The sequence below is a fragment of the Diachasma alloeum genome, unplaced genomic scaffold (genome assembly GCF_001412515.2).
Source record: "Diachasma alloeum isolate Michigan unplaced genomic scaffold, Dall2.0 Dall_scaffold_00744, whole genome shotgun sequence".
Taxonomy (NCBI): domain Eukaryota; kingdom Metazoa; phylum Arthropoda; class Insecta; order Hymenoptera; family Braconidae; genus Diachasma; species Diachasma alloeum.
Genome location: NW_021680874.1, coordinates 181141 through 208748, shown reverse-complemented (window position 1 = coordinate 208748; position 27608 = coordinate 181141). Strand labels below are relative to the sequence as shown.

Here is a 27608-nt window from a genome sequence, read left to right as displayed (position 1 = left end):
TGAAATCTAACCAACCGAATATTGGATTACTTTAAGAAACTACAACAAAATGGATGAGTAAAACAAAATAAATAATAAATTTGATTTAAATCGGGAAATGACATGGTGAAAAGTCAAATGGTTTCAAAAATTCAAGAAAAAAAAAGAATAATTATTGAATATTTGAGAATTTTAGTTCGGGGAACTCAATATAAAAAAAAAAGTTTCAATTCTTGATGTAAATTTTCGCGTTGATTCGAGGGAAAAATTTTATATTGTATGACAATTTATATTCAAAATTGGTGAAAATTAATCCATTTGTAAATTGTTTAATTCAAAGAACTTAATTTAAATAAATATTGACTTCATTTATTGTGAATTTTTATCCTCTATTATTCTAACAATTCACTCGACTCCAATCCCGAGCTATTACCGAAAGGTAGGCTCAAAATAGAAGAAAATAACTGTCATAATTTTCCAGAATTTATTGGATTATTAAAAATATAATTGAATATTTTTCCTGGGAAATCATGACGTAACAACTGTGAATGTTTTATTTGACTGGAAATTTCAATTGGTCGATTGTCAACGTGAATATATCCAAAACGGGGAAATTTATTGGTAAATATTAAAAGATGGTTTTCGTCGGAAATTTTTTTCAGCTAGAGAATAAGTTCAACGTTTACTTTTAACTTGTTGTTAGGCGCGCGAGAGATTTTCTCTCACGTAACGCTAGTCAACCTATAAGACGTCTCGGCGGTGCGAGTGAAATACTAAAAAAAATCGTCTAATGACGGGTTATAGTATATTTGAGGGCGAGTATATTTCTCGCCTTCGACTCGGACGTCAACGTCGCCAACTCCATGCGAGTAAAAAAAACTCCATGGCACTAGTCATGAACGATATTTTTCCGTAATGATTTTCACTTTTACGCGTTTGAGGAAGGGCCAATATCCCAGGTAGGAAAAAACGAACGAGCCAAGCTCGGTCCAAGCCCTGCGGCCGGGCTGACGAACTTCGGAGCGCGTTCCTCAGCCGGGACCGCACCGGCCTTGGTTGAAACCTGGAATGATAACATGGGGCCGGGCCTGGGCACCGATCTCACCCGGCATTGGTTGTCAGTTGTTGGCCAGGCTCAATTAAACATTACTTAATTACATGGATATGATATTAATGATTTAAATACAAGTAATTCAGTCTTACTCCTGAGCATTCGTAACAGGTTCAAGGAGGAAAAAAAATCAATACCGGTATGCGATTGGCACCTGGTTGGCTGCCAAACTATTCATGACAATTATCAATAATAACAAAAACAAATAATTACCTTTTTTTAGGATGATTTTTAGTATTAATTGTGCCTTGTCTACCAGACCCTAATGCAATCATCGCTGAAAAACCGATTTTGTTAACTTAAAATATTGCCCTAACCACTAGCCTATCGTGCAATTCATAAAATCTCTACTTCAAATCGTCCAATATTAATTCCACCTCGGTTTTTTTCGACTTGAACGTTTTACTATTTAGTTGCTACTGAGACTGACAATCCGAGTGAAATTAAGTTCGTAGCTCGGAAGTACCGCTTGACGGTACAGCCCTTTTACATCATTTTTAATTTCATTAATGAAAAAAAATTACGTAACGTAAATTTTAACGATTACCAAGTCGAAACATAATAGGGATAATTATGATAACCGGGGCGCCAAATTTAGGTGGTATGTATCGATATATTTTTGCCTCAGACAACCGAATTTTTTTTTTAGAAACTAGCTCAATTATTTTTCCGAATATTTTTCAAATTTCTAATTTTTTTCTTCGAAAATCGTAGATTACTCGATTAAATCCTCCACTAAATTAAAGCCAACTGACCACAAAGTTTTATGAAATAAAATTTTTAGATCGTGTCCGTATTTTTGTGTGTATGTATATATGTGACAATTTTTTTTTAAATTAGTCATTCATGAATTGATGGAAATTAATCTTTTCGATGGAAATCAATCTTCCGAATGGAGGCTTTGTAATTTTTCAAATTTGAGTTTTCAATTTTTTGTGTTAAAGTAACTAAATATGGTTTTAAAAATCCGAATATGCGATTTTTAGATGACGTCTGTATGTATGCATGTATGTGATCTTTTTTTCAAATTTTCATAGACGAGATGATCTAAAAAATTTCACGAATTTTCTCATGAATATAAACTTTAATATGCTTTATCCATTGACTTCAACTCAAATTCAACTTTTCATAAAAATTCGACAAAATTAATATTAAAAAAAAAATGATTTTTTAACCATCATTCAAAAAATTCTTATTAAAACCGAATTAATCATGGCTGAAAAAATTGATATCAATGCCCTCTTGATTCTCTCAGAATATGATGGGAATCCCACCATTTGTTGTTGAATTACAACCTACTGTTTATGCTATTTGAGAGAAAAAATCAGTTATTCCATCATCACTAATAAAATCATCTTAACCCCTCACGTACGGGCTCGGCATGTCATACCGACCCATGCAAAAACGCCGGATCTTTTCAAAATTGAATATTTCCGAAACTATGGCAGATAATAGAATCGGACTAATGCCATTGGGAAGGTGAATATTGCAGCTTCAATTATATATTTTATTTATAATTTTTCATTCATCAAAAAATATGAGATGCGAAGAGCATTGAGCGTGTAGTAGACTTGGTATCAGAAAGGTCCCGTACGTGAGGGGTTAATATTAATTAGATCAGAACTGTAAAAAAATTGTTTCAATGTCTTGTTAATCAAGCTGAAAGATGGTGATAATAACATCATTGCTTATCAAGTTGCACAATAATGTCAAGGGTTTTTTATATCAAAACCTCTGTTAAACTCAGGTATCAGTCCGTTTTATTGGATACATATTCATATTAATTCATGGTCCCGACTATAACTCTTGACTAAACCCTAATTAAATCCCAACTGAATCTAGACTAAACCTTGATTGAACCTGTATCGAATCCCGATTAAATCGCAATTGAAACTTAATTAAACCCTCACTGAAACCAAATTCAAATGTTAAAAGAGCCTGAATGTAGAATCAGGGGAAATTACGAGTCCTTTAACGCCACTATTTGACATGTTTTCGATACTATTTTTCCTCAGGAGCACAGGAAAATGAAAAAATTCTCTTAATTAGTATTTGGGCTATATGCATTTCAATGCTTATTTTTCAAAATACAAACATTCCCATAAAGCTTTTTATACTTCAGACACAAATTCATGCACTCACATTCCCACATTTGATTTCAATGATTACATCTACAACCTCAAAACAACAAAACTCAGTTTTAATGAAAAATTTTTGGTTGAAGATTTTTTCGACTGAATTTTTCCGACAAAATGGCAACATCAAACGCAAAAATTCAGTCCAAAAAATCTCCAACAAAAAATTTTCAAAGCCTCCTCCCCCTTAGCAAAAAAATTCAATAATAATCTTAACAAAAAAGGAAAAACATTTTTATATTACAGAAAGAATTAATTTCACTCGAAATTACAAAACGATCCAAAAAATTTGAACAACTTAAAAAATGCTAAAATGAATTATGAAGGAAGAAAAGTGAAAAAAGGGAATATTTATGCTAAAAATTTTAAACTATTCCCCCCCCCCTTCCCTTAAAGCCCCAATTCCCGACACCCTAAGATTGTCAAAAAAGGAATAAAAAGGTAAAAATAAAATCGAAAATATCCATAATTCAGGAGAAATAATAGAGATGGAATTTTTTCATCATTTTTCCAGAATTCCTGAGACAAAATACTCCGGGAAACGACTATCAAATCGTGGCGCCACAGGAATCAGAATCATGCCCAATTTGACGTCGGAGTTGTATTGATGTCGAAGACAAACAACTTTCATTTCAAACCTTTTTCTGTATGGCGTATCGTTTGCGTTAAAAATCATTTTTCATACAAAATCCAAGGGAAGTTTTCTATAACAAATTATTGGCCATTGGAATCGAAAAAACACCAACAAATTCGGATACTTCACTCCCGAAAAAATAAGTTTCAATTATAAAATTTTGTCGACTTCTTCATGTTCCATGCGTAGACTATTGAAAATTTTCTTCACCTACAACAGAGGTCTAATCATGTTTTCTCTTAAAACCAATCGTTCACGGGTAATTGCGAAATTCTGCATGAAAAAGATGGAAATAGATTTGGAAAAATGGTTACTTTTAACCAGATGGAAGGAAATATTCAAAAGTACAAGTATTATAATACATTTTATTCACTTCTCTATCTTAATTTCTGCACTCATTTTTACATAGGTACATGAAATATATACATAACTTCTCGAATCAGCTCAAATCACTGAGAAAATACATTTCAAATTATTTATAATACAATGGAGATGAAATTTCATTAGTTATCTCTTAGAAAAATCATTTCACAAAAATTGACTGACGAGTTTCACATGAAGAAAATCACCAGTCATCATTTTCCTATCGCTTATGTATACAAATATATTATTCATCTCTTTGAAAGTATATCAATTATAATATAGGAGTTCTATGATAACCACAGCTGCACTTGTAATTGTAGCTGATCACTTTGAGGAAATCAAAAATTCATGGGTATTCATTAAATGAGCAATAAAGTAGTGTACAACAAGCTGCCATCCAATGACGAAGTACTGCAACGAGTCAAAATAGATTACATTTTCGATAATTAGGTGATTATGTGGAGGTCAAACGATCTTTCCCAGAAAAATGTCAAGAAACCCCTTCTGTGGAGATATACATTTGGTCTATAAAAACAGGTCGCTTGACGTTTTATCGTAAAACTACCCATTATCGAGACAATTGAACTGTGGATAATCACTATCAGAGTGAACTGAAACATAAAATTTTGATTGATTTAGGTTTATGAAAAAATGTCAAATCAACTTTAAAAAATGGAATTTAATTCACTGCCAGATGGTTTTTTTATATTACCCCCTAAAATCCCTCATTTTTTAGATGAATGCATACTTAGGGTAAACCGACCAGTGTTCGAATCCGTTCAATGATCGAACTAATTTACATATCTATCGTAGAACAAATCCTTAATGCAGTGGAATTTAACTTTTATCTTTTTTAAAAGCCAATACAATATTCATAAATTCAATGAGACCTTGTGAAAAGTACTCATAATTAATGTTCGATCACTGGCATTTGACGAATCTCATGCGTTTGAAATCTTGATGGTTCAACCCACGATAGGGGAAAAAAATATTGGAAGTTGTTTTCGTGCAGAATTTCCTACAAAGACGGTCTTCTGAGATTTCATCATAAAACTCCTCATAATCGACATAATTCAACAATTATAGATTGAATTGTGTCCTGACAACTCATTTCATCAAAATCAATACCTGACGCCATCTTCATGCACGCAATAACCCACATGATTCAATAAAATCAATTTCGCTCCATCAGCATCACCTTATGAACGAAAACATAACAAACAAATGTGTAAATATCCTTAATATATCCTTTTTGAGAGAAGTAAAATACTGCAATATTTGGTAGAAGGCAGTGTAAAAAAATGTGAAAAGTTTTTTACCAGAGTAAAACTTGAACTAAATAAAACAAAAAAAAATGTTAAAGGAGAAATAATAGGGGAGAGTGGGGCAAAATGAAACAGTCGAAAAATGACTGACGCAATTCAAGCAAACGAAATTTTTTTGTCAAATTTTTTTTCTTTCAACTTTTGTTTATTAACTTTTTTCTATTCGTGAGAGTACTGATAATAATAATGGGTAATAATAATAATAATTAATAATAATTAATAATAATTTTTCATTCAGCAGAGTGAAAAATTATTGAGAAGTTTTGACGGGAGAAGATTTTGTCAACGGATTAATTGAAAAGAAAATGAAACAGTAAAATCCAAAGTCCAGAGGAAGGGGCAGGGGGAGACCCAGAGGGGGAAAAAGGAAAATATGATGCTGAATTTCAATCGAATGAAAAAAGAAAAGTGTAATCGGCCTAATCTAATCAATTGAATTATAAGACGAATAGAAAATTATTGCTCTCATCAGTACTCCCAATAATAAAGAAAGTTGACAAAAAAAAATTTCAGAAAAAAATTTTTTTGCTTCAATTACGTCACACTCATTTTTCGATTGTTTCATTTTGCCCCACTGTCTCCTAGTTAATACTTACTATAAAAAGGTGCTAATTCAATAAATAAACAATATTTTGTAAATGATAAATAAGTGGGAGGGAGGGGAGGGGGGATGTTTATGAGTTTTCAAGAGTTCTAAGGGCACTAACATACATCAATGCATATCGAACGAAAATGCTGTTCCCTCCGGCCAACCAGCTAAGTGAAATGACATTCCTCCCGCATTTAATTGATTTTCAATAATGAACCCAGCCGGGAATCAATAAAATGTAACAAAAGGGTAATTTCGACGATGAGGGGTTTCAGGGGAAAAAGGTCTTTTGATATTTTTTCATAACAGCACTCATTCCAGAGATTATTGCACAATTAATAATCGATAATGAAAGATTCTCGTTTGACTGGAAATTTCATAATTAATTACAATCGTGGGTATCCCTGCAACTATCAGGTTTTTAGAAAAATGTCGGAAGACACTCAGTGATGCAAATTGCCTGATTTACGAGAGAGGTCTTTTGGAATTTCGTTGTTACATCAATAGTATCCCCCAAAATTGCGTAATTTCTAAAGCTGTCCCGTTTGGATTGTTACTCTTTACTGTTTCACTACTGAATTAAGAACTACTTCCCATACAAATTAGTACTAATTGAGGTTTCATTGGCATTAGCTTGTAGCAACGAGTGTATGAATGAACCAATCATAACATTTGACCATGTAAGAAAGTTACTGTAGAATGTCTCTTGATTAGCTTCATTTTTACGATTGACTTCAAGATTTCTTTACATATCTCTCAAACATGCGAATAAATGTGACAAAGGAAGGCAGTAAGGCACCTAATTACAGTTAATCTACTCACGTTGACATTTACATAATTTCATCATTGTTGTTTCATAAATATTCATTCAATGAAGCGATGTATTCACAATTGTATAGTTGAAAAATTCATAGCGTTGATGTTAATTTATATTGTCTCATCGTTGGATCAAATCAAAAATTTCAGAATCCAGTCAATTTCGAACGGCGCTGAGTAAAGTACTTGCCGTAGATGATGGAAGATTGTTTAGAAGACTCAATCAATAGATATGAAGTAAAACTATTTATGTAAAATTTTGCTAATTACGTAATTATCTCGATAATGAATGATCGCAGAAGAAAAGGTCAACAGACTTCCTCTCATAGATTAGAAAATAATCTCCCAAACTCAGTCATTACCTGAATTATTTAATAATTATTTTTTACTCGAACAGTTTCACTCCTCAATTGCTACAACAAAAAAAACGCCCATGAAATGCATGTAAATGCATAAAAAACAATAATCACACGATGAATGCCCGTTCAAGTAAGATCTAAGGCCCCCAGTATTGATTTCCAATAAGACATCAAGCTCTGAAAGTACTAAAATTGCTTTTTCGATATTAAAAAAGTCTTCAAAACGTTCAACAATTGAACTAGAATTTCATAGAAAACCCCTGCTTATCGTCACAGTGTCTCAAAAATTGCAAGCCAGCTAAAAACCGAGCCATAGACGTCAACTGCTCTTCGTCAGGATCAGTCTTGTGGGGGAAAAAGGCGTTCTCAGAAAAGGGACTAGCCATTCAACTGCTTTTCATCCTTTTACATTTGCTTCTTAATTAATTTTTTTCAGTGTTCACGATAAGACTATCAATCAATTCAGTACCTACTAATTCTGTTTTGCACACTTGCAAATTTCATTTGCTGATTTCCATTGAGGAATATGCTGCACAGAGTTGGACTTCACACATTTATGCATTATATACTTCTAAATTACACCACATATGCACCAAATTTTCCGTTTTATACAGAACTGATTACACACCAATGAGAAATACATGTGTAAAACGATTTCAAACAGTAGTAAATAATGAGACAACAATGAAACTTATTTAATAAATAATAATAGAACAATCTGACAATCATACTGCTGTATCAAAGTGTCTCACACACGTGCACAACGGGTTTAAGGGAAGACTACATAAGGTTTAAAAGTCGCGGATTATTGGAATACAATTTCTCATATATTGCAGATCGATTATATATGTCTAAAAATAAATAATTAGTGGAAAACATCAATTGTTTATTGTTCGTTTGCGCGCAGACGTCTAAAATGTTAGAAATAGTCCAGAGCCTCCAATTTTTAAGCTACAAAGGTTTCTTTTCTCCAAAAATTTTGAAAAAATGTGTACGATAAAAATTACAAATTAGTTTTTTAAAATTCAACTCCTACACTGCTAATTTCATTATGTTTTAATAGCTCGAAAAATGTTTTTGAAAGAATCGAGAATATATTTTAAATATTTTAAGGATAATTTTTCTGCCTATTTTATATGAATGGCGCAAATTTGTATTTCAAACACAACGAACTTAGCTGTGTAGGAGTCCAATTTCACAAAACTAATTCGTAATTATTATTGCACACATTGTTTCATAAATTTTGAAAAAAAAAGAAACCTCTGTAGCTCAAAAATTGGAGGACCTGAACTATTTTTAACATTTTAAACGTATGCAAGGCAAACGAACAATAAACCAGTAATTGTTTTGCACTAATTATTCGTTGTTGAATATGTATATAATCGATCTTCAATGTATGAGAAATCTCACTCCAATCGCCCGCGATTTTTAAAACTCATAGTAGTCTCCCCTTAAATATGAAACTCCTCAACCTGTAAACCCTCATTATGGAAATAAAATTATATCTGTCAAACTCGCGTCTGTAAATCTGAAAATGTGCAAGTGTGCGGTACAGACGTGATTACACTAATTACATTAATTAATCAATTAATAACAACCAGTTTAGTTACTCTTAATTCACAATTTGATAATAAAAGTCTGCCGAACAGTCTGCCTTCTTGTTTTCCTACAGTAAAACTACGAATCTCAAACCATATGTACAAATATGTGAAAATGCTCAGCTGCAAAAATAGATGCCAGTGTTTTTTTATTCACTCAATTTTCATTTCTTCGTGTTTTTCTCTTTTGTTTTTTTTTGGTATTAGCTACCAAGTTTAACAACTTGGGATTGATTAAAGATACTTGATTCACTCGTTCATTTATTTCCAGGAAAAGAATAGGTAATACGAGATAATTTACTTACTAATTCACGTGCACCATTACTTCAGGTATTAGGTGTACAAATAAGTTTTAGGACACTTCGATTCCGTGTCATGAAAGTAATTCAAAGTTACCGCTTACATATGATATGGTAGGGTTTGTTATGTAGTATCTGTAGTATCAAAGCTAATCAAAGCATAAGGGAGTCATAAACATAACCTTAAATTCTGTGAATAAAACATGCAGATAAGCTATTTATTAGATTTTTTTTTTGCATTCGCTGTGAATTCCATCAAGGAAAAACTGTTAGAAAAGCATGTCAATCAATTTGTTCTGTTCTTGGGGACAACATTGTATCTAAAAGTACATGTGAGTATTGGTATAAGCGATTTAAAGAAGGTGATTTCGACGTTAGTGACCGTGAACGTACCGGGGCCCCTGTAAGGGTGGATGACCAGGAACTGCAAGCGTTGCTGGATGAAAACTCTTGCCAGACGGAAAAACAACTTGCAAAACAGCTTGGAGTAACTCAACAAACCGTTTCTTATCGCTTAAACGCAATGGGAAAGATTCGAAAAGGAACAAAGTGGGAATCACACTTTTTGACTCAAGCAAATAAAGATAGCCGACTTGACTTATGTCTGAATCTTTACAATAAGCAACATAGAAAGTCTTCTTTGTGGAAAATTGTGACCGGCGATGAAAAGTGGATTTATTTTGATAATCCAAAACGCAAATATCATTGGGTTAACCTCGGCGAGTCGACGACATCGACACCGAAGCGCAATATTCACTGTAAGAAAATCATGCTGTGTATATGGTGGGATATGAAAGGCGTACTGCATTATGAACTTTTGAAGTCTGGCGAGACAGTTACTGCCGATCGCTATCGTCGACAATTAATAAGATTGAACCAAGAAATTGAACAAAAACGTCCATTTACTGGCAAAGGAAAACGTCCAGTAAAATTGCTCCATGACAACGCCAGGCTTCATGTGGGTAAACCGGTCAAAGATACGTTAATGGCTCTTGGATGGGAAGTTGTGCCACACCCGGCGTATTCCCCAGACTGAGCTCCAACTGATTTTCACTTGTTTCGGAAGATGCAAAACGAATTGACTGATGTGCGATTCAAAACATTTGAAGAAGTGCAAAAATGGGTCGATAATTTCCTCGCCTCGCAAGATGACACTTTCTTTGCGGAAGGCATCCGTGAATTACCCAACAGATGGTTGAAGGTCATTCAAAATGATGGAGATTATTTTGATGAATAAATGTAGTTTACTTTTTTTGCGAAAATGAATTTTAAATTTTTTGCAAAGTGTCCTAAAACTTATTTGTACACCTAATATTTTATACTCTAGTTTCTCTTTAATATCTCGGGTTCTTAGTGGAGTGACGAAAAGGTCAACATTTCGTTCCGATCACTTTGTACATATCATGAAAACTACGAAGCTTAGAAAAAAAAAAACTCAAGAGAGCTTGATATTTCCCTGCAAGCCCAGTGCAGGAGACTCTCTTAGGTCCACTCCTTCTAGCTCATCGTGGGGACACATCTCTCGTGCGTACAGAAGACTACATGCGAAGCCGCGAAACTCATGAGCTAGAAACAGTCGACTGTATATAGTTTCTAAACTATTCTCATAATAAACCACTCCATATTTCAACCGCAGCCAAAATTATTGTGGCTCATTCCTCCCTTACCCTCCCAATAAATACTCAAAATGACTCTCCCCATTCTCTTCCCAAATTCTCTCTCAAGTGAACGGATTGCTCCGCCTCTTCAGAGACCCGAACCGTTTCTCCCCCTCCCTGAAGACCTCAAAAGGTGCCACCCTGTTCCCTCCAGCCCCCTTATCGTCATTATCATCGCTAGGGAAGTCCTCAAAACTCATATTACTGAAGCCACCAGTGACCCCGCTACCTCCACCCTTTTTGCCCTTGTTTACCTTCTTATAAGCCCCTCCCTTGAGTTTCCCCGAACCCTTGACTGGCAGAACATTGATCATATCACTCCTGTTCTCATAGATCAAATGATACTTTCCCTTATCACTCTTGATGAACTTGTCCTTCTTGAACTTGGGAGAGTCGTCAGTGACGAGGGGTTCAGGTGACATTGGATCTCGGATGTCCTGAGTGTCATCAGATCCAGAGACTGAATTAGTCGCATTAACGATAATTCTAGCTGTGTGAATAGTCCTAGCAATTGGTTGGATGACATAAGTCTGAGGTATTTGCTGATGAAGACTAATCCCCCCCAGTTGCACGGAGTTGTTCGACAGTGCTGTTGAGGGCAGAGTGGAGCTCAGACTCCCGTCGTCAAACGTTGGAGATTGAGAGAGTGGTAGTGATGTCGGTCTTTGAAGATTGTTCACACTGAGTGTAGCAAAATCGTCGAAGGGGATGGATCCGAACAAGTCCTTTGGAGATTCATCCCTTTTGACTGGTAAGGTAGCTACTGAAGGCTTGGAACTGACTGTGATTGGACCAAATTTCGAAGAGGAGACGATGGAAGATCCAGGGATAATTACGTTGTTTGGAGTTTTTGGTAAAAAACTTGGGGTGGCATCGAAATTCTGGTAGACTGGATGGTCTTTGTCGGTTGTGGAGAAGTTTGATTTGTTGAAAGGATTGATGAACCCTGTAACACAGTAATGTGAAGAATGCCTCAAGTCTGGTATGGTAGCGTAGACATCGAAGTTTTGCAACTTAACCCTAGTCAGGTCACCAAACGCGACCCTGCGACTTCCTCACCTCCACGGGGATTCCCCGCCTTGTTATTTAGGCTTTAGCGTTGCCGAATTCACTCTACACTGCCCAGGCGTGTTTAGCGAGTTTCATTTAACATGGGAAAAAATAATTCATCTACCCGAAATAATTTGTTTTCTTTAGGAATTTTGGAAAATACGTTGTTCTAAAAACTACTATAATTTTTTAGACGCTTCAATGGACAAAGGCAAATTTTTTTTTGAATTTTCCGTTAGCCAGTCAATTGTAATTTAAAAAAAACAACGCGCGGCGGGGTCTCAATCATAGGGTGACCAATCTAGGGTTAAAATCCTTTAAATTTCCACTTGTGTTTGTGATTCCCACCACTCAAATTCAGGTTCTGCCTTTGTTAAGATAGAATATATAAGTTTTGGAGGAGGCTCAATAATTCAAAATGAAATTATTGAGAATTTTGTTGTGAAACATCAGGAATTTTCGTTCGAATATTTTCCATCTGCATAAATGGAGACATTTTTTACATTGATATGCAACTATTCACGATAAAGTATAAATAATCATTAAGCAGTCATTTTAATCTCCCCTCAATTACGCAATTCCTAGCGGGCTCGATTTATGATGTGTAATTAATTAGCCTATACTGATACTGAGATTGGATTTAAAACTCGTAAATACACGATAATCAATTTGGTGTGAGAAGACGACAAACTTGGATTGCTTATAAACGTAATTGGAAATATATAGACCTTACGGGTTCTTTGGTTTTCATCTAATTTAGATTCGTTCAATGATACCACTCGCGTGAATCCGTCCAAATTTTGCTCGTCCATTAGTAGGGAAACGGGACGTAGTAGAATCACAGGCTATGCAGTACACTTGTGGACTTTACCAAAGGATTTCCATCCTTATATTGGAAATTTCTTGAAATTTCAGTTACAGTATCATCTGAATTCTCAATGTTATGAGGTTGTTGCCTGCATGTTCAAAATTTTTCACTTGAAATTTCAAAAGTAATTTTCTAACAGTATACTATTCGTTCTAGAGGTTAAAAAAAATGAATGAAATTGGAGAAAATAACTCATATTACTGTTTAAGGATGTTTAGTCAGTGCCGGTAAATTGTCGGTAAATGTGTTTTTTTCATGCTCAAGGAAAATTTTGTGATTTTTTCGGCTAGCAGCAGAAAATATAAAACTAATTTGTCTAACGTTAAAAAAAAAATCGCAATAGTCTTGGCAGAAGTGGATAATGGTATATTTCGATACTATTGCGGGAAAGTGTTTTTGAGCTCGTGGGAGGTTTATAGCACGAGCCGAAGGCGAGTGATATAATCCCACGGGTCTAAAAACACTTGTCCCGCGAGTATCGGACCCTATTTTTCATCACAATGTGTGGGAAGTGGGGTTTTGCGCACGCGGAGCGTGCGTAAAATGTCACTTTACACACAGCGTGATGAAAACTCCTTTTTCCTTATACAGGGGCCATTATGAAATTCATGTTCAAATTGATAATTAACCTACTAGAAGACTCTAAAAATAGAAGGTAATGTGTAAAATCATACTCTCAAAATCTGCGGTACCCGGGCAAAAAGAGGAAATATTTGAATGATTCTATTCCATAAAAGCGCATGTTGGCGCATGCATTTGGTGCATTTTGTCCATTTCATTTGTAAATAATGAGCATGGGTCGATGGATTGACATTTGTATCAAAGTGAAGGAAATATCTTCATCTCTCAGTTGAAAAAAAACAATTTTTTTACTTCCGAATGGAAGCCTTATGGTCGGTCATTTTTACGATCTTCTAATTTTGTTTGGAAATGATGTAGAATGTCATGAAACGTGAAGATATGATGTTTTTAGAAAATCTGTGTATGTATGTAAATATGTGTGTGCAGATTTTTCGGAAACTTTTTATAAATTTCAACAAAAAGACAAGTAAAGTTGCAGCTATAACTCTGAAATTTTGTTACATAATTGCTATCATTTGGGAGCAGCTCTGGGCGCAGTTTCAGCCCAATCGGCCCAGTAGTTTACGAGATACAGCAATTTCTCAAAAAACCTCTTTTTCCAAAAAAAAATAATACATCGTCACTTTATCGATGATTTTTGCGTCTGGATGATTAAAAAAGTCATTCAACATTATTGTATTGCCAAATATTTGTCGGTTTCATAATAAATTAATGTTTATTAAAGATTTTGTGGTGAAAAAGATAATAAAATGAAATGCAAAAAGGCGTGACGCGTCCGTAGAATAGGATTAAAGATAAAAGAATAATAGTTTTTGCAATGCTAACTAATCTCAACTACCCTTTATGATTGATACTATTGAAGAAAACATTCCAAAAAAGTGAGAATATTAAAAAATTAATAAATGAAAAAAAAGGAGAATAAAAACCAAATATTCATTAGTTTGTTAAAGATAATATCCATCAGATAAAGTCGGGAAGTTGAATAGGAGTTGCCAATTCTCATTTTTGAAATTGGAATTGCTACGAATCCATTCCGAAGCTTATTACCAATGGAATTGGTAGAAAAAAAATGCTTGTTTTTAAGTACTTGCGATTTCGGATAAACATCCTTAATATTGAAATATTCAACTTCCTCTGAACTAATCGCACAAATCAATGATTCTGAAGTGAGCTTCCTTCAACGTATATTGCTTATATTGATTTTGATGGTTCTTTGCTGCTAAGCTATCCAATATTTGCCATCATTATTAGAAATTGAAACAATGAGCAAACTTTTTTCTGACCGAGTGAAGCAAAAATTTTAGATCCACTTTCTTTCTGGGTAGTAAATAATATTATGTCAATACCTGTCGAGTTGAACGGCGAAGAGCCAAAAAGATCTTCAAGATCCTTAATCTCCTTCTCTCCTCCAATCCCCCCGACCGTATTCGTCGATCCCATCACGAAATCCACATTTTCGTAATTACTTCTAGTCCCCTCCGATGTCTTCGGAGGTCTCGGAGGACAAATCACAAGATCATCCACAATATCTACCAGATTGCCCGATATAATCGGAGAGCTTGAGATCGGAGTAATCAAACTAACCGTCGGCGGTGTCGGAGTGATAGACGCAATGGCTTTATTCCCACTGTCTCTACTACAACTACTCTTCCGCGAGCTGGAAGGCCTGGGAAACGGGGCCATGGCGAAGACATCCTCCTCAGCCTTGAAGATACCATTCCCCAGTGGATTAATCTCCTCGATCTCTTCAGAAGAGCTATCATTAAACATTCTAGGCTTGGAGTTATACTGATGACTGACGAAAGGGTCCCCATGGGTCTGCTCAGGCTTTGACTCTGGGTCCAATTCATCATCCAGAAGGAGAGGCTTCTCCCCATACTGATGCCCAACTATAGGATCAGCTGCTTCTATCGTAGGGAGCGAATGCTCGTTTCTGTGGTGTCTCCTGATTTTTTTCACCCTGTGATCATCCTCGTGAGTCGCTACGGACTCACATTCCGCATGGTAAGCTGAGGAACCGCAGGTTCTGACGCTTTCCGAGATAGTTTCATCTATCTTCGAGTGCTCTACGTCCTCTATCGTCTCGTTATCGTCGTTCATTGCTTTCAGATCGCTCGCGGAACCGATTGAATCGTCCGACTCGTAGTCCGGATCGTGGTTTAAGTCTGGGTTTGCTGGATTTTTCCGACGGCTCAAGACTGCTTTCACTCTTCTTCGCTTCTTCTTGAGGCGGTTAGACGAGCGTCTGGTGGAATTTGAGCTGTCGCTCGAAATATCATCAGCGTTGAAGGCTAGTTTTTCGTACTTGGAACGGTCTTCCACTGGGATCTTCACAAATGGAGGGGAGATCGGAGTTGAATCTACTAAGAGGCTCGCCTCGTCGTCCAGAGGCGGAGGTGGATCTGTGGAGGGACTCCAGTGGACTGAGATCTTGAGGCGATCCGGTGGTGGACCTGGAAGCAGAGAGTCGGAGATGAATTGTTTTCACGATGATGGGTGGTGCTAGTTTTCGAAAGTCTGGAGGAAATATTTGCTGAAGGGCTTGATGTTTTTGTTTTTGTTTCATTCTGTTAGTGGCCAAGCGGATGGAGTTATGAGGCTGATTGCACCCGGATGGGCGTAGTTTCAAGATGGAGAGGTACTTACCTAAATAGTCGGGTTTAGAGGGATTTATTAAGTAACACAGTGCTTTTCCCTGTTGAATTTGATTTTGTGAGATTTCATTGATCGATGACAAAACCATTGGTCATTATTAAAATTCGATGTTTTTTTTCATTGTGAATTGTTGATTTTGCAGTAGGGAAGTGGTTAAAAGAATCGAGTGGAGATTATTTTTTTTAATTTTCATTAAGGGTAGACTACTATGAGTTTTATAAGCCGCGGGTGATTGGAGTGAGATTTCTCATACATTGAAGATCGATTATATATGTCTAAAAACAAATAATTAGGGCAAAAAAATTAATTGTTTATTGTTCGTTTGCTCCGCACATGCTTAAAATGTTAAAAATAGTCCAGGGCCTCCAATTTTTGAGCTATAGAGATTTCGCTTTTTTTCAAAATTTTTGAAAGAATGTGAGCAATAACAATTACGAATTAGCTTTTTGAAATTTGACTCCTGCACAGTTAATTTCGTTTTGTTTAACATCAAAATTTGCGCCATTCATATAAAATAGGCAGATAGATAGATTCTTTCAAAAACATTTGTCGGGCTAGTTTACATGAATGGAGCATTTTTTTATTAAATAAATGACGACATTACCTATGCAGCAGTTGAATTTCAAAAAACTAATTCGTGATTGTTATTGTACACATTTTTTCAATAATTTTAAGCGTCTTCGGGGCAAACGAACAATAAACAATCAATTTTTTTACACTAATTATTCAATGTATGAGAAATCGCATGCTAATAACCCATGACTGTTAAAACTTATAGTAGTCCACCTTAAGAGCGGAATGATTTTAAGAATGTGTCGGTTTTGAAAAAAAATATCATGGGACTTGTTTGTTGAAAATGCTATGCCTTTTGGTATTTTGCCGTACACTCACTTGTTACTGATTGTGAGATAATTTTCGAGAAGGTAAATTCACTGAAATATAAAAACTTTACTAATGAGGTAATTATCTTGAAAATTAGTGAGTGTGCAGGAAAAAGATCACTTAACATTTTCATGGAAACTCACGCATTACAGAATAATTACATAATTAACAATCGCTGTGAAAAAGTTAAGTGAAATCTAACAACTTTCATAATTTGGTGATCATTTCGGCAATGTATTGGTTTGGGAGAAAATTTCGTGAAAACTTTTTTGTAAGAAATTGTCTCCAGTACAAAACAAGTTCATTACATAATTAACAATGATTACTCAAAAAAAAACCTCTACAAAAAATTATTTTGACAATATCTCCAAAAACCACTGATTCTCAAGACAAATTGATAATTAATCATTATTTAATTGACGCAAACTCCAATCATTTAACCACTTCTCCACTGAATTATAGCTACATAAGAAAGGAAGTGTCTGATTAGGTCTGTTACAAACCAGTGCCCATCGATTTTTAAGTGTCGTGTACCCGCAACCATATTCATTACATTGAAAATTAGAATTATCCACCAAACAATAACTCCAACCAATACCAAAAGCCAACATTTCGAAAAAAATAAATAAATAACAATCACAAATTTCCCAATTGTTAGTGACGTTATCACCTCGTCTGGAACAGTCCTAATCAGATTTGAGGGGTGGGAAACGTAACAAAACGCAGCAGCCCATCGACCAATATATACGAGCTCCATTCATTGAGCAAAATCATTTCTTCGATTCAATCATTAAAAAAAATGCAAACTTCAAATTAAAAAATCCCAGTTCTTCAGTCAAAAAGATCAAGGAATCGCTGCGTTTTATCATCAACAACAACTCAGTGACTTGAAAGAACGAGACCCAGAATGTGCTAATGTACATTATTTATTGCTGTAGACTTAATCAAAGATACAGCGAGAATTGGAAAAAAGAGGGACAAAAATGATCAAACAAAAAATCAAAATTATCATCTCAGGGTTGTTCTTACTCCGATTAATATCTTAATTGATGATGTAGTTAATCTTCGAAGGGGCAATGAAGTCTAAAGATGTTTAATTCATCCCTCTGCTTTCATTTTATATTTTCAAAATTTTTTCAATGGACGAAAAGCGTATGTTTTCTACCCTTGCACCTTTTCGAATTTACACAAGAGTCTTAACATCTAATTCTGCACAGTCTTGGATTGTGTGAATATAGCTGAATTTTCTTAGAAATGTTCAGAATAGTATTGCATTGCACATGAATGATGAATTTTATACATTTATGCATCATACACTTCTAAATTACACCACATATTCATCACATTTGTCAGTTCACCCAAAACTATATAGACGAGAATGAATAGCACACGTGTAAAAACTTTCTACCCACGTGTGAAACAATTCCACACGGCAGTAGACAATAAGACTGATTGCATACTGCTGTATTAAATTATCTCACACGTGTACAACGTTTTTATACGTATATTCCACATTCACTCGACTAATTCTGTGTTAAGTGGTAGGCTGTTGAATATATAGGGTAATTATAACTTAACAATCCATAAATCTGCAAAATTCATCAGTGTACTTGAAGTGTTCCATTAAGGCCCGGGTGGATTATCTTTCGAACGTCATCTCGATTGTTTTTCCATCTTCATGGTGTAAAATATCTCACAATTTCCATTGGATTTTACATCACGTAGGAGTCCCTAAAAATTATGATTGTACAATACAATCCAAAAAAGTAGAAAAAAATGAACATTTTCAAAGAGCGTTTTTAATAAAGATTAACAAATAAGTTCGATAGAGAGGACATAGTAAATGAATAATTTATCATGGTAACTAACCATCTGTCGGCCATTAACTACTGTGACAAATGACGACCTAACAGCCATTAGATACATCAAATTATTAATTTGCAATTTCCTCCCTATTGGGTCTATTTCCCAATATTTTACAAAAACACTCTTTGAAAATGTTCAGCTTTTTTTCAACGTTTTTTTTATTGTGTAATCATTTTTTTTATCGTTATTTTACATCGCTCCGACCCGGTTAGAGTATACTGCGATGATGATCAAGACTTTAAATGGTTAGATCGCACCATTCTACCCGGCCGGAATTTGAACTCGGAATCTTTCGCATGTGAGGCAACGAACTTACTCACTGCGCCAAGCCACCGGGCATTGTACAATCATAATTTTTGGAGACTCCAGGGCTATGTAAAACTGAATAGCAATTGGAGATCATTTCAGATTATTAGAATAAAAAAAACAACCAAGATCATGCTCGAAAGATAATGCATCGGGGTCTTAAATCTTCATATTTCTGGATATGAAAATAAAAATTAGTTATTTCTATTAATAACTGAAATTTATCATTGTCGAAACAATTTTATATTCAACTAGACACTTCACTGCTGAATTAAAATGATTACATAAGAATCTTGAATTTTTGAGTTAATGTGTAATTCACCTCTGCGCAAAATATTCCGTCTAAGAATTAAATCACTGCAGCACCAGAATGTGCAAAGTTACATGTGTAAGACTCGTATTCGTTAATCTAAAAAAAGGCAAGTGTTCTGAACAATCGAAGAAATAATTGTTTTCAAGGAAAAGAACCTGAGTAAATTCACAGCTTTTTTCTCGAAGAAGCCCGCGTATATAAATATATATACATTAACTTTAACTTTATTCGTCGCCTCCCAAACTCATTAGGGTGTTCCAGACAATGGATACGCAGATTAATCCTCATGTTTAGCATTTACTCATAAACAATCTCAGTGTGGAAAATAATGGATCAGCCCTCGCTGGTGTCTGACGTGCTTGGTACATTAGAAAAGCAATTCAATATAGTTTTTCCCTGGGTTGTAAGTACAGTATTGTCGTCTGGCCACCGCTGCTGAGATTAAATGCAAGCCGATACTATTTAAGGATATCCTAGCACTTTTTGCCCGCTTTTTTCGTTGATATCTGTTTCAACATTTTTAGTGGAACAACAGAGCTTCCTTCTCAGCCCGATTTGAGCCTAGATTACCAAAAATTTTGTAATGATTCTATCACGTCAACTTCCACGATCTAAATTTGATTCTCTATTCTCCAACGTTAGAAGACAATCTATGAATAATTGAAAATTCATTTTTTAAGACCACCAACCCCTTTTGATAAATCATCAATTTTCCAAACTAAGGGAAAATTTTTCTCGAAATCGTAACAAATTTGTCCATATTCAAAATTTTACCAGAAATNCACACGTGTACAACGTTTTTATACGTATATTCCACATTCACTCGACTAATTCTGTGTTAAGTGGTAGGCTGTTGAATATATAGGGTAATTATAACTTAACAATCCATAAATCTGCAAAATTCATCAGTGTACTTGAAGTGTTCCATTAAGGCCCGGGTGGATTATCTTTCGAACGTCATCTCGATTGTTTTTCCATCTTCATGGTGTAAAATATCTCACAATTTCCATTGGATTTTACATCACGTAGGAGTCCCTAAAAATTATGATTGTACAATACAATCCAAAAAAGTAGAAAAAAATGAACATTTTCAAAGAGCGTTTTTAATAAAGATTAACAAATAAGTTCGATAGAGAGGACATAGTAAATGAATAATTTATCATGGTAACTAACCATCTGTCGGCCATTAACTACTGTGACAAATGACGACCTAACAGCCATTAGATACATCAAATTATTAATTTGCAATTTCCTCCCTATTGGGTCTATTTCCCAATATTTTACAAAAACACTCTTTGAAAATGTTCAGCTTTTTTTCAACGTTTTTTTTATTGTGTAATCATTTTTTTTATCGTTATTTTACATCGCTCCGACCCGGTTAGAGTATACTGCGATGATGATCAAGACTTTAAATGGTTAGATCGCACCATTCTACCCGGCCGGAATTTGAACTCGGAATCTTTCGCATGTGAGGCAACGAACTTACTCACTGCGCCAAGCCACCGGGCATTGTACAATCATAATTTTTGGAGACTCCAGGGCTATGTAAAACTGAATAGCAATTGGAGATCATTTCAGATTATTAGAATAAAAAAAACAACCAAGATCATGCTCGAAAGATAATGCATCGGGGTCTTAAATCTTCATATTTCTGGATATGAAAATAAAAATTAGTTATTTCTATTAATAACTGAAATTTATCATTGTCGAAACAATTTTATATTCAACTAGACACTTCACTGCTGAATTAAAATGATTACATAAGAATCTTGAATTTTTGAGTTAATGTGTAATTCACCTCTGCGCAAAATATTCCGTCTAAGAATTAAATCACTGCAGCACCAGAATGTGCAAAGTTACATGTGTAAGACTCGTATTCGTTAATCTAAAAAAAGGCAAGTGTTCTGAACAATCGAAGAAATAATTGTTTTCAAGGAAAAGAACCTGAGTAAATTCACAGCTTTTTTCTCGAAGAAGCCCGCGTATATAAATATATATACATTAACTTTAACTTTATTCGTCGCCTCCCAAACTCATTAGGGTGTTCCAGACAATGGATACGCAGATTAATCCTCATGTTTAGCATTTACTCATAAACAATCTCAGTGTGGAAAATAATGGATCAGCCCTCGCTGGTGTCTGACGTGCTTGGTACATTAGAAAAGCAATTCAATATAGTTTTTCCCTGGGTTGTAAGTACAGTATTGTCGTCTGGCCACCGCTGCTGAGATTAAATGCAAGCCGATACTATTTAAGGATATCCTAGCACTTTTTGCCCGCTTTTTTCGTTGATATCTGTTTCAACATTTTTAGTGGAACAACAGAGCTTCCTTCTCAGCCCGATTTGAGCCTAGATTACCAAAAATTTTGTAATGATTCTATCACGTCAACTTCCACGATCTAAATTTGATTCTCTATTCTCCAACGTTAGAAGACAATCTATGAATAATTGAAAATTCATTTTTTAAGACCACCAACCCCTTTTGATAAATCATCAATTTTCCAAACTAAGGGAAAATTTTTCTCGAAATCGTAACAAATTTGTCCATATTCAAAATTTTACCAGAAATGAATTTCATGCAATTGAAGTAAGGTTTCCGGAAGTTGAACTAATTTTTATTATGAATTTATTAGGAGACACTGTTGGAAAAAAAGTATTTTTTGCTAAATATTATATTTACGACGTTAATTATGCATGATTTTTTTTTTCAAATCTCGCTCATGCACTTGAATTTACAAATTTGATAATTGAAAATCTCCAAATCTCTAGTGCATTCGAAACTGTAAAAGGTACTTGGATATCCTAAATTATCGAATTGGCTGGCGAATTGGTGAAGCCAGATGAGTCGATTCTACCCATGAACGAGTCTTCAGAAAAATGTCCGGACAAAATTTTTCCAGCTCTTGATTTTCTCGGGTAACAATATATTCATGAAAAACTACTCTCAAGACGAAATTGATTTATCTGATTCCACCTTTTCGCTATGAAATTTGTTATTTCATGATTTTCATTATGCAGTATATACATATCCAATATATATTCATATCATATATTTATACGTATTTATAAGTCCTCATGAAAGTCCCAGACGATATGAAAAGAAAAGTCATCAATTTCCATGAGAAATGATATTCCATATTTGCAAAATTAACTCTTCTATTTTCTGTATATTCCTCTGATCTAATTTTTCTTTTCACACGTGTTATCAATATTTTCTGTACAATTACTTAAATTGTATACAATCCACACTGTACACTGAATAAAGAAGCTTTTCTGCCGAGAAAACGTTCTCCAAATATTAAATTGTATCCAACCATAGCCATACATTTTTTTATTGTATTACTTATTATGCAACACTCCACTCATTAGTCCATAGACCACAATATTCCATACTGCTAGTGCAATTCCACTTTTTGGGATAACATTGGAGAGAATGGTTGAATCAGAATAGGAGAGGTGAGAGAGGGAGATGAACCTACAAGGAGTTAGTTGGTTGTATTATGTTCAAAAGATCTTAGGAGTTCTGTAGAAATTTTGATGAGCTATTACAAATATTCGAATATGTTTGTTGATAAATGTAATAGTTTCAAAAATATTTGCGAAATAGTTTTTCCAAAAATTCGAGGTATTGCGTTGTTAAAGAGATATTTGTGAATTATTTTGCAAATATCTTTGAAACTATTGGGTTCAGAGCAAGACAACAAAGATCTCCTTTCACATTTTCCTCTCAACAGAGTAGTTCCCGAGATGTTTGGACTTATCTCCAGCCCATCACCACTTCGCCCAAGAAATGGTAATCTCGCATTTTATATGAGAGGAAGGAAAATAAAGAGAATAAACTGACATCTAATAATATTTGGATACCAATCAATGATATGACACAGTAATGATCAACAGTTCAATTATCGCATAATCATCGTTTGACATCTAGAAATTCGATGTTTGTAGATTGTTCATCATCGCTGAGTAACAGACACCAATAAAAACTGCTTTTAGAATCACATTAATATTTATGTTCAAAGCTAATCATTAAAACATGTATTATTGAGCGTGTAACAATTAATAACTGAGCAAAAAGTGAAATCACAGTATTATTCATATATCAATACAGGGAATTCTATGTTTTGTAAACTGAATCACAAATTTTTCATTGAAATTAACGATAATTAATTCCTCTAATGAATTTTCCATCGATAATCTCCATTCATTCTGATGTACGTAAATTATTATAATTAATGTTAATGTCGTGTAGACTAGATAGATTGTGACAGTATTGTTCGAATTGGCAATTTTAGAATTTTTTTCCATAGGGTAATTAAGGGAATTTAGTTACGAATATCTTTGGCGAGGTTTGGAAAAAATTGTGTAGTGAAGTGGTGAAGCGTCATGACTTGATAAACATTTATTCCGGTAAGGAATGGTTCTAGGTTGAAAACTGAGAAGACAATTTCTGCAGAAAATTTTGGGTAACTACCGAGTTTGTTGTCTGATATTTCACGCTAAGTCTATTTGTTCCCGAAATAAAAGCGTAATTATTATGCATTGATAATGGAAATTTTACGTTGAATGGAAGATTTTGGTGAAGGGATTATAATCAGCAATATTTCGGGAAATTTAGGGTTTAAAGAAAGACCAGGAGACTTTATAAGCAATATCATTAGCCATAAAGAAGTCACTTTATAGCTTCTGCTAAAGCACTCATTTCTATGATAAATGCATAATCACTCATTAATAACAAAGTATTTATTCTGAGTTAATGTATATTAGTCTGGGCATCTTTCAGCAATTAATTGTTGAAGATCGTCTAGACTAATCTGTAGTCATCAATTCAAAATAAAGCACTTCAATGGTCAAAAAAATCCACCGGAAGGAAAGATTTTTCATTGGGTAAGGAATCTCTAGTGGTAGATTTCTGTTGCAATTATCTGCGGACCCATTGGGTTTGAGTGAAAAAGTTGAAAGATAAGGTAGAATCGGGCAAAATAAAACAGTGCTGCCAAATGCATGAAAAATGACCATTATTGCTATTTTGGCACGTTGTTTCATTTGCGCCGGTTTGCTCTAAATTTACTAAAAGAAATTGACAGGCTACAAAAATGGTCTTTTGACATTGACCCTTCAAACTACTCATTACACTGCAATAAACTCCGAAAAACGTTTCACCACATCACCAAAAAATCAATTCCCTAATGAAATTTCTTCATTTTGGAAGCAAAAGATACATGGAATAATTAATTCAAAGCCCAATGCCATTGTTACATCACTCGGCAGGCTAACCTTAGCATCAAGAGAACAAAAAATCATAAAACGAAAGAGAACAAATAGAAGAATTAATGACTCTCTACTGACTCGTTTCTTCCGCTTATTCCTTATTTCTTTGTTTCATCTCTGTGATGTTTTTTTTGTTATTTCTGTTCATCTAGAAGTACCTACCTACTTATCAACACAAAAATTAGCTATTCAGGACGTTAATTTGTGTGATATTATACCTAAGCCTCTTTCCCCCTCATCATGTTATCACAACTATACTCACGAGACACGATTGTCCTAGACCAACTACTCGAAACCATAAATTGAAATGATACCAGCGTACCTTGACGTATTTTCTGTCTACAGAACTTCTTGTTTGTCATTTTAGATTTTCGCTTCAACAGGTGAAATCAGTTAGTGAAATTTTTGTTTCTCTGTTGTCAAATTTTTCGGTTTTTTTTTCTCTCTCTCGAATTTATTGATTATTTTAGGAAGTAGAGAAGAGGAAGAATAGAAATTACAGTGAAGTAAATCTCTCAAGCATTACCTCCAGCTATTGCAGTCGTCTTTGATCCAAGCTTTGACTTTTTACCGGCTGGAACAATAATTTAATCATTTGAAATTCACAATTTACAATGAGCTTATGTTTTATTCAAAATCCCAACTAAATCATTTTGGAACTATCTTTGGAACAATTGGATTTATCGAAAAATATCAGAACACCATGAAACCTTTTCCTTCCAAAGGTATTTGCAAAAATTTTCAAATTTTCACTGGCTGATTATTTAATTCTATCGATTTTAATTTAGAATCCGCTACTTGAGGTCTTACCAGGCAACGTAAATGGAGCAGATTCAAATGGATCTTCAGGTAACTCTGAGTAGGTCATAACAAGGCTCTCGCGACTCTTAACACCCCCGATGCTGCTGTTACTACCCCTTCTTATCTTATCAAACTCAGCACCAAATATGTGATCCTCTGTTAATTGATTGAACGGCTGAGTATCCTCGAAGGGATTCCACGCAGCAACGTCTGCACTCAGTGAACGTCCTTCCACTCCCGAGACACCGGAGAGCTCACCCTATTGCATTCCCAGGAGCAAAATTAATTCCATTTTTCTTCATTAATTCTCTGTTTCAATCCCTCTTTCGTCGTTTTTGGGTTTGTGCAGTGCCAAAATCAACATTTTAATTGACAAAAATAATAAATAGTCATCAATGGCAAATGGAGAAATCATTAAAATCATTAAAGAAATGAAAATGGCGAAATTATTGAAGATGATTCTGTGGTGCAGGGCTGCAAAAGGAGAAGTTCAGAGAAAGGATAAAAATTATTTCGTACATATTTCGTGCATAAGTTGGTTTAAAGGCAAATGTCAGCAGCCATTTTTCAATAAATTCAACAGTTTCAAAAATATTTACAAAATCATCTACATATCTCCTTTTTAATGAAAAAAGAATTAACAAATTGGATTGTAAATGTCTTCGAATCTGATAGATATTTTACAATAAATTTAATACTTAACGAGATATTTTCGAAACAACGTTAATATCTTTTTTGACTCATTTCTTTTCTCCTCATCCCTCCAAAATTTCTTGTAAAATTCAAACAATAAAATTAAAAAAAACATGTGCTGTGTCTACTTACAATACGTACATGCGAGGCACTTGTACCAATAACCGGTCTCCCATCGGGTTTCACCTCTGGTGGTGTACTCTCCCCAGAATGAGGTCTCACCGAAGCATCATAAGGGGCTAAAAATTGCGATGTTTCATTCGCAAATACTCTGCAAATAATGAAAAATGAGAATCGATTGAAAAGAATCTGACAAAATTAGTCATCTCCAAAGTCATCAACTCCATATCAAAATACTAGATCGATATTAAATGACTCAGTTCAGATGCTAGTCACTCAAGTTTTTGAATATCTTGTGAGATCAAGATCCTTATAAACATTCTTAATTCACTTATTCTTAACCACTTATTCTACACTGTCTGACTAGAAGAGAAATGAGTAAAACGGACCGTTTTCAGTCCTCAGTAATAAAAGATCGATTGAATAAAATTCAACAATTTTATTTTTCATTTCGGAGGTATTTTTCTAGATCCCTAATGAAATGAGTTATTCAAATCCTACAACAAGATATTGATGGTTCAAAAAGATTAATTTTGCTTCATCTAGGTAAAGAGTTGTTTATTTTATTGCACAAAGAAAACTTGAGAAATTTAAATAAAATCCATGCCAAGCTGAATAGAACTCTAACTTGCCCTGGAATTTAGCACTACATTAGATATAGGGTGCCGCACAACTATGTGCAAAATCATTTTCATCTCCTTATTATACGAAGTAAACTCGATAAATTAAAATCCAATCCCCCTCAAAAGGCTATCAGTACCCTGAATATTTCAAGTATAAAGTATAAACCCGCAACCTAAAATGATCCTTTGCAAGATAATATGCAATAGACCTTTTCATTGTGGAAATCTAGGGGAAATATTTATTCTGTTCATCGAACTGAAAAATTTTCAGAAAAATGATCAAAAATTCTGGTAATTATTGACATTTAAGATAATATCCATTTGAGCACTCAAAAATTATGACTGACATGTAAATTCCGTAAAAGTATCCGAAACTGCTAGGGGAATTAGCTTGGTAAAAAATGTCCGAAAATCTAGTGACTCTCAGGATGAAAAGGTCTATTAACTTAAGTCACCTTCTAATGGACATTCTGAAAAATATACGAGAGCTTGACGCTTACGCTGTTCCTTGATGCTCATTACTCTTATGTGGGTTATAGATATAACATTCTTACCCTTGTATATTTTGGATCATATTTTACCTTTATTACCATTTCATGTCTAAATTTGGTGCCTCAATTTCATATCCAGAGGATTCTATTTGGAATTCTATAATATATGCAGAAAGAGGAGAGAGAGAGAGAGAGAGAGAGAGAGAGAGAGAGAGAGAGA

At 34.5% G+C, this 27608-nt stretch overlaps 1 protein-coding gene across 3 annotated transcripts in view; it reads right to left on the bottom strand.

Moving 5' to 3' along the window:
• Window positions 1-4204: 4204 nt before the first annotated feature.
• The window catches only part of LOC107044465 (AP2-associated protein kinase 1), a 31642-nt gene continuing 8238 nt past the window's right edge, over window positions 4205-27608 (bottom strand). Inside the window, exons 8-12 of one of the 3 annotated variants that reach the window (XM_015266348.1) lie at window positions 26287-26425; window positions 25471-25720; window positions 25187-25234; window positions 14713-15819; window positions 4205-4833 (exon numbers count right to left, since the gene is read on the bottom strand). In XM_015266348.1, coding sequence (XP_015121834.1) covers window positions 4784-4833; window positions 14713-15819; window positions 25187-25234; window positions 25471-25720; window positions 26287-26425 — 1594 coding nt within the window. In that variant the 3' untranslated portion in view covers window positions 4205-4783. Of the gene's footprint in view, window positions 4834-10793; window positions 11813-14712; window positions 15820-25186; window positions 25235-25470; window positions 25721-26286; window positions 26426-27608 lie in introns of those variants that run through there. The other 2 variants (XM_015266346.1, XM_015266347.1) reach the window with 2 other exon arrangements.